The sequence below is a fragment of the Cyclopterus lumpus genome, chromosome 7, assembly GCF_009769545.1.
Source record: "Cyclopterus lumpus isolate fCycLum1 chromosome 7, fCycLum1.pri, whole genome shotgun sequence".
NCBI classification, from domain to species: domain Eukaryota; kingdom Metazoa; phylum Chordata; class Actinopteri; order Perciformes; family Cyclopteridae; genus Cyclopterus; species Cyclopterus lumpus.
The window spans coordinates 828,382-842,112 of NC_046972.1; the positions used below are offsets into that span (position 1 = coordinate 828,382).

At 41.5% G+C, this 13,731-nt stretch overlaps 1 protein-coding gene across 4 annotated transcripts; it reads right to left on the reverse strand.

The window, feature by feature from the left end:
- Nucleotides 1-123: 123 nt before the first annotated feature.
- LOC117733550 (protein-serine O-palmitoleoyltransferase porcupine-like) lies at nt 124-12,387 on the reverse strand. 4 transcript variants are annotated; one of them, XM_034537299.1, is made up of 14 exons: nt 12,234-12,387; nt 11,397-11,494; nt 10,173-10,315; nt 8,113-8,305; nt 7,731-7,774; nt 7,174-7,355; nt 6,960-7,090; nt 5,496-5,621; nt 4,734-4,834; nt 3,950-4,026; nt 3,754-3,817; nt 3,478-3,563; nt 2,270-2,380; nt 124-1,798 (listed from the first exon to the last, which is right to left on the reverse strand). In XM_034537299.1, exons 2-14 carry the CDS (start codon nt 11,480-11,482, stop codon nt 1,697-1,699), a joined length of 1,446 nt encoding a protein of 481 aa, XP_034393190.1. In that variant the 5' UTR covers nt 11,483-11,494; nt 12,234-12,387; the 3' UTR covers nt 124-1,696. The 4 variants fall into 4 exon arrangements, with proteins under 4 accessions (XP_034393190.1, XP_034393191.1, XP_034393189.1 ...); XM_034537300.1 differs by having other exon boundaries at nt 10,173-10,309; nt 11,397-11,499; XM_034537298.1 differs by having other exon boundaries at nt 11,397-11,499; nt 12,234-12,386.
- Between the last annotated feature and the right edge of the window lie 1,344 nt (nt 12,388-13,731).

Below are 13,731 nucleotides of genomic sequence, written 5' to 3' on the forward strand. Positions count from 1 at the left end.
CGTAATTTGTGATATTGGGCTATAGAAAAACTGGATATACTTGACAGCGAGGCTCCCGACTCACCTTTTATACCACTGTCCTGAATCGTCCCGAAGTCAGTGTAAAACACGCAATTCAAACTATTAGTAAATAAATGATTGTATTGTCATTGAAATATTATTTAAAAATCCAAGTCATCAGTAGTTTTAATAATGCATTATAAGCTGCTTGTTGGGAAGTAAAACAGTTCATAAGTCCCCTTTTATTATCTAGTATATTTTGCGGTGGAAAGATCTTTAAACAATTGCATTTATTAGTTTCTCACCAAAAACGATGTTACAAGATTGCATTTGAACATATTGTGATACCATTATATTTCAATATGGTCCACGCCTCATCAATAGCACCTCACACTGCAAAGAACTACCACAGAACTACAGCCAGTCACATTTAAAAGTGACTTGTTACCATTTACTCTGGCCAAGATATCACAGCCCAAAACCAGATGATTCTGATGTGTAGTCTCTGGTCTTTGCCGTTTCACTGACCCCGTTAAGAGGTTTCTCCAACCCGGCCACAGGAAACCTGCTTAAATGGAGAGCAGGTTGCAGTTATGATGCTGCGTCTCATCGGAAACTGTTCTTCATTCTCCAAATAGTTGGAATTCAACTCATCCTGGGGCGACACTCGTTCTTAATTCAGAGGATCGGCGGTTGGATCCCCCGGTCCCACTATTCTATGCCGATGTGTCCTTGGGAAAGACACTTAACCCGGAGTCGTACGGATAGAATGTAAGCTAGGTGGCACCTTACATGTAAATGAACCTGTATTACAAACAACTATATTTTGGGGTTAATAAGTGGTCATAAGACTAGAAAAGATAGTTGTATGACCATTAATGCCTTCATGACTCAGAGACCTTGAGAAAACATCTTGCTCCGTCTATCTCTTAATAAAATCCTGTCAAAGCAGATCATAACTGGCATCACTGTAAACTCGGGTTTCTTAGAAGATCAGACTTGTAGTCACTGATGGGTTTCTGTGTTGTTCTGCATGTATTTTATTGTCGAGTTGTGTATACTTACATTAAGTCAGCTGTTGTACGCTATGAGGATTAGAACGGAATCTAATATAGTTGCAATCTGTAATAATAAATGCTATAAATATAATGATTCGAGGTAGGCGATTATAATGAACAGAAAGAGCTCAGGGTTACGTCCTGCTCCGGCAGTCTGTTACAATCAAAAACCAGGAGTTTCTTTACATTTAAAGAAAAGAAAAATACTATAGCAGCAGAACAAAAAGATTCTGTTGTAACAGAAGAACATATGAACAGTTATGGACCCTTTAAAAATATATGCGCATATAAGTATACTAAACTGCTGAAATGTTTTTGGACATGGTCCAACACAGCCATAACAATGGAAGCCTTTGGGTCTATTAGGAGCTGGTTTCGGTCTTTCTTCCCGTTATATTGTCATTGCAATCTAACCATCTGCTCCTTTACATACATATAGGTATGTTCTCACTCTGCATCAAGGTCTGAAGAGGTTTGTTAAGTAACTCCGTTTTCACCCCAGTACAAACACCATCCGCCACCTGTCTCAGTCCTCTCCGCTTGAGCAGATCCTCGTCCCATCAGATGACATCTGCCCAGCATCCATTGCATTGAGAAGTATTTGGTGTCGGCCGGCCTTTGCATCTGCTTCAATGACGTCACTGAATTAAGCGGTAGAAGACCCAGCAGGCAAACACAACCCAGTGGCTCGCCCAGTTCAGTTCAGACCACCTCTGGATGGTGTGGAGGGCTGCGTAACCCTGGAAACAGAAGGTGACAGACAAGCACAGGTGGATGAAAAGGTAACCCATTAAACCTACTCAGTCTCACCTGGTCAATGTGGTGTGTGGTGCAGTTATGTGCTTTGGAACAATAGAGACTCAAAATCTCAAATGTAACTGTAAATGCATATCAACTGCAGCGAGAGGACTTCAGTACTCCATCAGTACATCAGTCATGTCGTACTCACCGCTCTCGCTTTGCTTTTTGAACACAGGTACCAATCAATCACTTTATTTTTGTCTTTATTAAGCTTCAGTCAATTAAAACTCCACTTCCTGCACAGATGTTTCAAATTAAAAGCCTCCCAGCTACCCAAAGGGCGTAGTTCCTTCCTTTTCCTGGTAGGCTTTTTATTGCTCAAAATGGAGCCAGTGTCCTTACTGGCATTTATGTATGTGGCAAAGAAATGTTTATTTTTCCCTTAGGCTCAGTCCTCAAGTTGCTCATACCTCCTCTACTTCCTGTTCATCAACTCCAGGATCAAACATGGAGCCCAGGTAGGTGAGGTGGAAGATGGCCAGGAAACTGAAAACCAGGTTCAGCAACATCACCCAATACTCCTACAGACAAGAAGAACAGGTTCATAGCGCCTCTCATTCTTTTAAACTTAGGAACCCGGGACATCTTTGCTGCCTTCCAGTGGTTTAGCTTGTCGCCTCGATGCAGTGAGGTAGAGGTTTACTCCAGGACCCTGTGACATCACTGCAGTGATGCTGAACAACCAGAGGGGCGAACAAAACAATGTTTAACTCGATGTTGAGTGACTCTTCAAAGCTAGAAGACACGTACCCTTATGTTTTTGGAAAACATCAGAATTGTGACAAAACACCCAACAGTTAGAGACACCATCAGAAGTCCAGACCCGTCAAAAAGAGCGTCAAAAATACAGACGGTGTATGAATGTTAGTTAGCCCCTCCCATCAGTGTGTGAATGATAACATGTAGTGTTAAAGAGCTTTGAGTGGTCAGAAGACTAGAACAAATTCATACAAGTACAGTTTATTTATCATTTATTTTCATTAAGATACTTGCTTCGATACTTTTTGTTGCCATTAATATTTGTATTGATTATATGCTGCTAGAGCTAGTGTTAAGATTAAGCAGGTCATAAATCATCAAAAACATCTCCTTCAACCAACAGGTTTCTCAATCAAATCAAATCTATGTGGTGAGGACCTCCCTGTGACGGCAGACCAGCTGCTACATTCTGGGGCTCTGGAAGATGAAATGTCCTCAGGTAAACCCTGTTGGACCGAGACCACTAGGGCAGCACTCACACTCTGACATGCTGGGATGGAGACTTCAACCCGCCCGGACATGAGACACCACACCTTGTATGCATGTGCTGCAGGAAAATCTCACAATCCCAGAGGAGCAGTGTTCTGCAAAACGAGGCCACCGGAGACCACCATGCCCCTCCGGAGGTGCTCAGCCACAGGTCTAGACTATCCTGGATGCTGGATCGACTGTGAACGCAGCCTGAACTCATCGAACTTAAAATACTAGCTCTGCAGAAGGTAAGGTACTCTTCTGACAACTAATACCACGCTGAGGGCTTTTTCTTGCCCCCTATAACTAGATTATTGACAGGTTTCTGTTGATATCTTGATGGACGTCTGTGTGTTGATGGCTTAGCGGCATAAAACTGAAGCTGTACCTTCTTGTGCTGATGGCTGCAGTCAAATGTGCAGGGCCTGGACAGGATACAGGCACTGAAGATGGATGCAAGCTTCTTTCTCAGAACTGAGGATAAGAAGAAAAAGAAAAATAATCAACCGTGATCATTTAGGTGTGAGAAACATATTGTCAACGTTGTCCCAGAGTACCACAAATACTAGGAGCAAAGAGAAACCCGATTCCTGGATGAAATCAAAATGTAAAGTGATCAATTCAATGGTTCAACATTAACTACAAGCGGATATGTTTTTTGTACCGTGTTCAACATATGTGATGAAGCCCAAAGAGAGCAGAACCGCTCCCAGGTGAAAGCTCAGACCCTGAAGAAAGCAAACAGCACATTATGTTCAACTTGTGACAGTTAACCATTAAACATCTACTGCATCTGAGCAAATGTATTCAGGGATCAGAGAGAATTGTATTGAATTGTAGAATGGGATTGTGTTACTAACGTGCAGTAAGGCGCTGGCTGTGTATGTGACCAGGATGGCTGGAAAGGTCCCCAGTTTCATGGCGTTTTTAAAGGCATCTGATGAACATGGAACAGAACACAGTAATCACAACATCATTACTATACTGTATATAGATCAAGTTGTTATGCAACTTTCAGCAAAATCATGGAAATACAAAACTGTTAATGTCTTTTATTGTGACAATGGGGTGATACTACCGAGTAGCAGCCATCTGTAAATGCAAAGAGGGCTGCAACTCGCTAATATTGTGGTATGAATTAATCTGCTGGACCAAAACAAAATTGTAAAAAGGCATTCATCCGTAAAATTTGCCACAGTGTCTAAAACATGTGATTATATATTCAGTTTACCTTCATATGACCAAAAAAAAACAAGATAGATTTAAAATCCAATCCTTTGCATTTGATTGGGTCGCTAAAGAAAAGTGGGTGGGTAAAACTCCGCCCGTCATGTCACGTCTTCCAGAGGAAGTTCATCTGCATCTACTGCTGGTTGTAAATATGCAACGTTTCTCTTGAATGAATCAGACCACATCGTTGTCGAAATGAACACCACTGATATCCAAAAGCACATCTTTTTCCATATTAATCTGTTAGCTGCTACGATCCACAAACACACTTTTATACGACCGGTGAGGCCAGCTAGTCATCCAAAGTCTCATTTAATTGGATGATTTTTGGTAAATACCCTCGAGTGATGGACAAGTCAAACATTCGGAAGTGTCTTACAAAAGAGAAAAGAGGAATATGAGTTTAGGACTTACAGGTTTTCAGCCATTGGGACATGGGGATGTTCCAGGACGTCACCACCAACACCATGGAGCGAGGCAGTTCCACACTGAGAGGCTTCACTACACTCATATCCCTGCATGATAACGCACAGATACATAGTGTATTGATATGCTGATTACAATTGTAAGTGTTAATATTACCTGAAGCAGACTACACAACTGATGCTGTATCTGGGTGCAAACTACGACCCTAAGGAATTATATCGCATTTCATCTGCAAGTAAACATCATAATTACCAATAACATATTAACTATTAATGTATGCTGCCTGAGATTGTATAGAAAGCTTCTGTGAGAGCCAGCGTGAGAACATGCCCAGAGAACATAAACATATTGCATAGTTCAGTGAGAGTTTTATAATCAACTTAATGCATGTAGAGTTCTCCTGGCAAAAACAGTGCATAGTTTTCATGCCTTTGCTGTCTGCCATAAGTACCATATGACTCATGAAGTATTCCCTGTATTGTCTGAACTCTGACCTTCTGAGGAGATCCTCTTACAGTTCTGAACAGATGGTCACAGGATTTAGAAAGAATGGTGATGTCATTTTCTAAAGGAGCTGATGCATGCAAGACGCTTTACAGATTATTGAAATAAAAAACAACCTCCTCCAGAACATGGAAAGGTGTTAATGGCAATTTAGCAAGAGAGCCACTGACAACTTCCTGCTCCACCTACCTGGTTAATGATGTCATTTAGCATGACCCCCCTCAGCTCAGACCCAGCTCAACTTACCACAGGATGTTGTCCTTCTCTTCAGTGGAGCCTGCACCGGCCAGCATGCTGGTACCTTCACTGATGTGGCCCACAAAGTAGTTACTGAAGTGGAAGGACACTGCATTCTCATAAGCATGCAGCCACCTGTGCAGCACACAAGACAAACACACATTATCTTTGGTTGGACTCCCTGAACTACTTCTAGGAGGACATCCACTCCTCTGGCACAGATTACTTAAGGCACTTAAAAAGCAGATTATTCCCACTTTCTGAGTTATAGGAAGTCCAGATGTGAACTTCAGTACAGGATAACAACAATTGAAGTAATGAAAGCGTGTGACGTATTAAGACGTGTGGTGTGTTATGATGCATTAGCTAATGGTTGACAAATAAACTAAACCCAAAGGGCCTCTGGAGGGGAGGAAAACACATTTAAAAATGACCACGCTATATGGAGAAATTAAGAAAATGTGTTTCAGTGATGTGGCTTAGGGGCTAGAGCAGATACACTTTTAATTGAAAGATATGTATCTGATTTCCTCCCGTCTGTGTGTTGAAGTATCCTAAACGAGATACGGTTCCACCCATTGCTCGAATGCAGAGGTCAAATTACATGTATGTGACAATAAACATTTTCAGTTGTAAGCATATTGGATTTCATGGTATGATTGTACAAACCCACGAGTCTGGTCCTTCAAAAAAGTTCTCTATGTGATATTCAGAACATTCATATAGCAGCAAACACCTATGTTCAGTGTAAAGATTCTATGGAGTCATGTCTGTCTGAGCATGTGGGTGCACGCGAGCGTGGCCCACTGGTTAGCTTCCGTCCGCCTTTCTGCACCACTCATAGCAGATGATGCAGTCGGTCACCACATTTAAGAGTAGACTTAAGACTTTCCTGTTTGATATAGTTAGGGCTGAATCAGGTTTGCCCTGGTCCAGCCCCTTGATATGCTGCTATAGGCTTATAGGCTGCTGGGGGATGTTTTAGGATACACTGAGCACCTATCTCCTCTTCTCTCTCTCCTTATGGACACATTTACATCTTTTCATTGCACATTTCAAACTCTGCTTCCTCGCCGGAGTCTTTGTTCCTTCACGCCTCAATAGGACCTGGCTGTGTCTGAAGCAGGTCCTGGCTAGTAAGAGGACCTTGAGTTTGTGTTTTGTCAATTAACCCAATAGTGAATTACTGTAACGTCATACTGATGCTATAATCAAAAACAGTACCTTTAAACTTACCTTTGTGCTTTCTAGCAGTATGACAAATAATTAATAATTAGTTATTCTTAGCTCACTGCAGTAGACTTAAGGGAGTTCTAACCTTGAGAACAAGCCTTACCTTTCTCAAATGTATCTTGGAAGCAGGGAAAGAAAGACAAAGAGTATGTTGATAAACCAGAGTATTGGAACAGCTGTTGTATTGGAAAACTACCTTGATTGAAGGATAAAGACCATTTATATGATGAGTTGCCTTACTTCTGTGTGACTGCGTTTCCATATATGGGGATGAACAAAGGGAAGAGGTAAGGGGCGATGCAGGTGGAGACCAGCAGACAGAGCTGACTCTTCAGCAGGCTGAGGGAGGAGCTCCGCAGCCACAGCCAGCTCTGAGGAACAAACCTCATCACCACCACAGTAGTATACATGAAGAATAGCATGCACACTGAAGCTGGAAACATGCACTCCTCACCATTTTTTTGCCCTCAATGGAGTTCTTATAAGTTGAGAAGCTGATCCAAGGGCCAAAGACAACAGTGCCAACAAAGAGAACATAACCCAGGAACTCAGCTGGGGAGGGCAGGCTGCCCACTGTTCTTCTGTCCAGGTCAAAGGCCAGAGAGATGGCCTTCATGGCCACCACCATCTGAGAGCCTGAGTGAGACAGGCACAATCACTGACTTCAGAAACACAGTGGGTATCTCCCAGGATTATGGTTGGATTTATTGAAAAAGTAGAATTCATTGTTTTATTGAGCTGAAACAGTCCAATGGCTGTTTGATCCTAAAAAAACTTTAATGCTGATGTCTATTTCTGAATATCGACTTAGTGATCGCAGTCAAGATAAAATGCTTTTTATTATATCGCCTTCAAAACTGCCGTCGACAAAACTGCAACTTCTTTTTCACCATCTAACAGAGAAGCTTTGTAGTAGCTATGGCAACAACACATTGTAGAAATTAAGATTAATATCAAGAAGGAAAAACACTCCAGTCACAATACTCTCAAAGCAAATTATGGAAGGTTTACCTCTTATTTTATGCCAGGTCACCATGTCAATCAAATGCAACTCTCTGAAATGAAGAACATTTTTTAAACTTTTTTTTAAATTTTTTTTTTTTTTTTTTTTTTTTTAGAAAGACATTTTAGAGATTTACACTTTTATTGATTCTTCTCTGCATTTGACCCATCCTTAGTTATTAAGGAGCAGTGGGCTGCAGTGAAGCACCGGGGAGCAACTGGGGGTTCAGGCTCAAGGGCACTTCAACATAAACTATGGGGAACTATGTGCAAGTGGCACACAATGAACTCAATGAATCCAGGAAAACTGATTTTGTCTGTTTCTATGTGAACGCTCTAATAATTCATTCAGTTTCCAGGAAACGGTGTGCTCTTTGCAGTGTTTTCTCACCCAACAAGGAGGTAGATGAGGATGACCATCGAGAGGAAGAGGCCTCTGCTGCTGGAGTGTTTGCTAAGGAGCAGAACGAGGTAACAGAGTGCACTGAGCAACAGCACCCACATCATGTGCAGCTCAAAGAACAGGAAGAGGCCGTAGACCCCAGTCAACGCAGACACTACATGCTTCACAGTGGACACGCCTCCTAAGGAACACAAGCAGGAAGACAATAGGAATTAAATTCCAAGGGCGTATGTTTGCATATGGTCCATAGTCACAACCAAAGTTTTGGGAAAGACACAATTGTCCCCACCAATATTGTTAATTTGAAAAAATAATTGTGCACAATATATTTGCAAACTCATTCGTATTATTAACTATACTATGTTCGTCGCCCAGAAGAGTGAAAAATACATTTCCACGTTTTCCAATGCGCCATCGAGCCTGCAAGACAAGATGCTGTTGTCTCGCAGGCACATTTAAAAAAAAGTTGAGTTGGGAGTAGGGTTGCAAAGGGACGGAAAGTTTCCACGGGAATTTTGAAAAAAAAAGTTTTTTTGCAAAAGCATATAACAGGGAACTTAAATGTAGTTAAGAACAAGACTATGCACGCCGAGCTCAGCTGGACCCTGAATGCAGCTGGTTGGGAACATTGTCTGCGAGAAACATAAAACGTTCTGTTGTTTTTGAACGTCTTTGTCATCAGTGTCTGAACGTTTCAGCCCTATGTCTGGCAAGTGTGAGAGCGCCAAGTAGCGTAGAGGCTAAGAGCGGTATTGCAGACAGATTTAAATTATAATTAAATTATATTGAAAAAAATAACTGAACTAGTTCATTTTTTGAAGCTGTGAACTTAGTTCAACATTTTGAATTATGAACTATGAACTGAACTAGTTCATGTAGAAAGTGAACTTTCCCAACACTGTTTGTCATATAGCATATTGATCACTTTGTAAACTGAAGCCATGTTCATTTTAATACCAAGTTTATTTGTATACAGTAGACTAACTTTTTACAGCAGTGAGGAGGACGTTGATGAGGTCCAGGAAGAAATCATTTAGATTCAGGGAAAAAAATGTGGGTTGGGGGGTGGTGATGATAGGGAACACCTTTTTTATTCAACGTTCATGTTTTTGTTGTTCAATGAAAGAATAAAGTTCTACTCACAAAATGTCAAAAATGTCACTTTTAAAAGTTGTATTACATTTAATACAGTTAAATTACCCCAACATTTTCCGTTTATTCCTGTTAATTCCCGTGGAAAGTTTCGAACTTTGAATATTCCCGGAATTTTGCAACCCTGGTTGGGAGCGGAGCAAAAAAAAAAGCCGGTAGAGCAAAGACCATCGGAGAGACCCGTAACGTTGTCAGAGAACTAACGGTTATTTCCCCCGTGGTGGACGGCTGTTTTTACGGAGACAAGCCACGCCCCCCCCCCCCCTGCATTGTAGCCCTACATTGAAAAAGGTACTTTGTTTTGAGTGTGTCAAAGCATACACCATCAAAAACACCACTCTGGAACAAAAGAATGACACAGCCTTCTGATTAAATGGTTTTAGTAATTGAAAAAAAATGCCATTGAAAGCTTTAATCGCCATCAAGCGAGTAAAGCACACCATCATGCTGTAACAACAAATGCATTCCAGAAAACACCAGTTCACACCCAACTACGAAGTGCAATGGCTAAAACACAGCAGGAGGCAAGGCACTGTCTAATTATAATGATAGATTTATTTAAAAAATGTTTTTTCTTTTTTCACTGCACAACTGGTAATAGTTGATTATATATATTTTGGATATAGAATATACTGTTACTGTATATTGGTATTTTAGCAGAACTTTTCTTATTCATTTCATTATTATTATTATTTATTTGGTGCAGAATACTGTTTTGTATTTAAACTAAGGTTTTATTAGTGTAATTATTTAAATCAGTTCCAAGTTACACACTACACTAAACCTATGCCCTTGTTAAACTCAAGTCCAGTCCTTTCTGGTTTCCCGAGGCTTACATCACATTGAGAAGACTTCCTGTAAAGGCTCCTACTTGCTGATTTGCAGTTGCAGCTCACCCAGTCTGAAGCAGAGTCGGCAGAGCAGGCAGAGCAGCAGCAGCCTCCAGACCTGCTGGAAACCCTGCTGGACTGTACTGGCACCACAGCTCTCAGCCAGCTGCTGCAACACCAACAGTCTACTGGACATGTCCATCCTGCAGCTTAACACAAACACATAAACTATGGATTACAACTTTCATCAGATCATTACAAAAACATAATGCCTGGATGACGCTTAAACAAATTGAATTACCTCCAAAAGGGTTTATACAAATTAGTTAGCACCTCTGGTAAGCAGCACTGACTGCAACAAGTCGACTAACGCCTCTAAGACAGGCTCAACACAAGCTGAACAGTACGACTTCACAGAGGGCGCCTTAGCTTGAGCTATGTGAACCACAGAGCCTTCTCCACATGGCCGCAGACCCAAGCAGTGCTACCTCTCTAACGTAACTTCTCCTCTCTAACGTAACTTCTCCTCTCTAACGTAACTTCTCTTCTCTAACGTAACTTCTCCTCTCTAACGTAACTTCTCCTCTCTAACGTAACTTCTCCTCTCTAACGTAACTTCTCCTCTCTAACGTAACTTCTCTTCTCTAACGTAACTTCTCCTCTCTAACGTAACTTCTCCTCTCTAACGTAACTTCTCCTCTCTAACGTAACTTCTCCTCTCTAACGTAACTTCTCCTCTCTAACGTAACTTCTCCTCTCTAACGTAACTTCTCCTCTCTATCGTAACTTCTCTTCTCTAACGTAACTTCTCCTCTCTAACGTAACTTCTCCTCTCTAACGTAACTTCTCCTCTCTAACGTAACTTCTCCTCTCTAACGTAACTTCACCTCTCTAACGTAACTTCTCCTCTCTAACGTAACTTCTCCTCTCGCACGTTACTTCATCCAGCGTCAGCTCAGTAAGCTAACGCTGGATATAACTTGTCTGACGTCGTACATATAAACACAGAAGGTGCACCACGTTCACCGGTAGAAGCTTTCAGGAATGTCGCTTGCTCACGTCACCGTTAAGGTGTTGACTGATTGGTGGTTTCGTTGACTGAAACTTAGATCGCGCTAGTTCTGCAAAACAAATCAGCGCATTTCAGTGAAAAACAGCGGGGGGGGGCAGTTAGCCGAGGCTACAGTTAGCTAGCTCCAGTTCTGTATCACTATTAGTCTGTAGAGCACGCGACATGCCCACACTGGATAACAGCCTGGCTGCTGCGAAGGCACATCCACATTACGCTACCTTCTGTTCCGTCGTCGTCGTCTTCTTCGTCTTCTTCTTCTTCTTCTTGGGGTTTTATGGCGGATGGCATCCAACAAAAGGTGCATTGGCGCCACCTACTGTACTGGGGTATGGACAAGCGTTATCTCTCCCTCCAAAATTAAAAAAAATAAAATAATAATAATTAACACCGAACATATATCCTTCCACTCAACCCGGTTTCCTTCAGATATCGCAGCACCTTTCCTGCCCCCAAGGTTAATGCACCCTTTAACTGAATTTCCTCCACTGCCATCTTCCTCTTCAGCCTGCCTCTCTCCACTATGAACTTCTGGCAATGGCAAATGATACGCTCTACTGTTTCCGGCATATTGCAGTGTTCACATAATCCTGTTGGGTGTTTATTTATTAATTGCATGGTTTTATTCAGCCTTGTGTGTCCAATCCTCAGTCTGGTTAATATATGTTCTTCTGCAGTGGTTCCTCTGGTTATCCTCCCTTTGCCAACTTCCTTCTGAATAGCATAGAGATGTCTCCCTGTGCCTCCTACGTCCCAACTGTGCTGCCATTCCTGTATAATGTTTCTTTTGATTATTGATTTAGTTTGTTTTGCTAAATAAAATGTCTGTCTCGTTGTCACAATCCAACGCTTTCTTCGCTAACGTGTCTGCTGCTTCATTTCCTTTTCCCCCTCTATGTGCTGGCACCCACATCAACGATACCAGAATGCCCAAATGACTAAGTCGGAACAGTGTTTTTTTACATTTCATTGACTAAATCCTGCCTGCTATTTGATGTAAATGACTGTAATGATAATAATACTGAACTGGAATCTGAACAAATGATGACTTTCCTGACCTGAACCTCCTCCACCCACTGCAGTGCTGTTAGCATGGCCAATGCCTCAACTGTATACACCGACAGATGGTCTGATGATCTTCGTTTGACTTCGTACTGAAAGGATGGAATTCTTCTTCTTCTTCTTCGTCTTCTACGTGTCTTCTATAGGCCTCGCTCTTCTTCCTCTTTACTGTTGGTTGAAAAGCCGCTTATTGGCGCATTGGCACTCCCTGCTGGTGGTTTTTAGCAGCACAAGGACAGTCTGCCCAATGAGACCCTTTGGTGACATCTCATGCTCCAGCTGTCTATGTTGTCCCGCACAGTGTATGCATAGGCTGTACACAGTGAAGTGTCCTACTATATAGTATCATTTTACTGCCATGGCATTCTTACGTTATTCTCATGTTAATGAGATGTCCTGGGAGGATATGAGACGGGATGTAGTGATTAAATAAAGATATGTGATTGCATTTTTTCTGCTGGTAATGCTGCTTTAACTATTGTTAAAACTATTATTCCTGCTTATACTCCATCATGGTGAGGTAGTGGTTAGTGTTCTCAACTCATGGGTCCTGGGTTTAAATCCTGACCCTTTCTAACTGAAGCTTCAAAGTGTTCCTCTTGGGCTGGGTTTCCTCTAGGTTGTCCCTTCTAACAGGAGATGCATAAGGTGCTCCTGATACTGTATAGTTATAAAGAGTAATAGTCCTGCCTCGCACCAAGGGCCTGGCTTCAGAAGAGAGCACTGTACTACCAACGTTCCCTATTGGCATGGATGTTGCAACAACAATAATGCCAAAGCACCAAGACATAGCAACACAACACATATACAATTCATATGGATAATAATAATAATAATATGACAGAAATAATTACATTTAAAGAAAGTAGTTATGTTTCTTGGGACACAATAAAAGATTAGTGTTTGTGTGTGTGTGTGTGTGTACGTGTATGTGTGTGTGTATATATATGTATCTGTGTGTGTGTGTGTGTTTGTGTATGTGTGTGTATGTGTGTGTGTGTGTGTGTGTGTTTGTGTATGTGTGTGTGTGTGTATGTGTGTGTGTGTGTGTTTGTGTATGTGTGTGTGTGTGTGTGTGTATGTGTGTGTGTGTGTGTGTGTGTGTGTGTGTTTAAAATGAGGGGGCCTTATCAGCTCTTCAAGTTGTTGTGTGGTTTCAGGACCTGATATGAGCAACATGCTTTCCAGCAGTCATTTTGAATATGTGTCATTTAAAAAGTTGAACAATTACTATAGGATTATATACACATTATTACAACATCAACAAAAACAATCAAATGCATGTATTCATGTTTGGTATAACAAAACTGTTCCTTCCTTCTTAATATTTTTGTAGACTTTATTATGTTTGTGAACAGCTGTCTCTGGTTTTTATTGCCTGATGTGTGACGATGTGGACAAAAAGCTCTGCTCTCTGATTGGCCGAGATGGAGCTGACTCTATACATCTTATATATACTATTGTATATCTGCTGCCACTGTACTACTCAGCTGG

Coding starts and splice junctions, on each gene's coding strand:
- LOC117733550 (XM_034537299.1), bottom strand. CDS start 11,482: ATGCACCTTTTGTTGGATGCCATCCGCCATAAAACCCCAAGAAGAAGA. Junction 4,835..5,495: donor GAGAAGGACAACATCCTGTG/GTAAGTTGAGCT, acceptor GTTATCATGCAG/GGATATGAGTGTAGTGAAGC. Junction 4,027..4,733: donor GTCCCAATGGCTGAAAACCT/GTAAGTCCTAAA, acceptor CATGTTCATCAG/ATGCCTTTAAAAACGCCATG.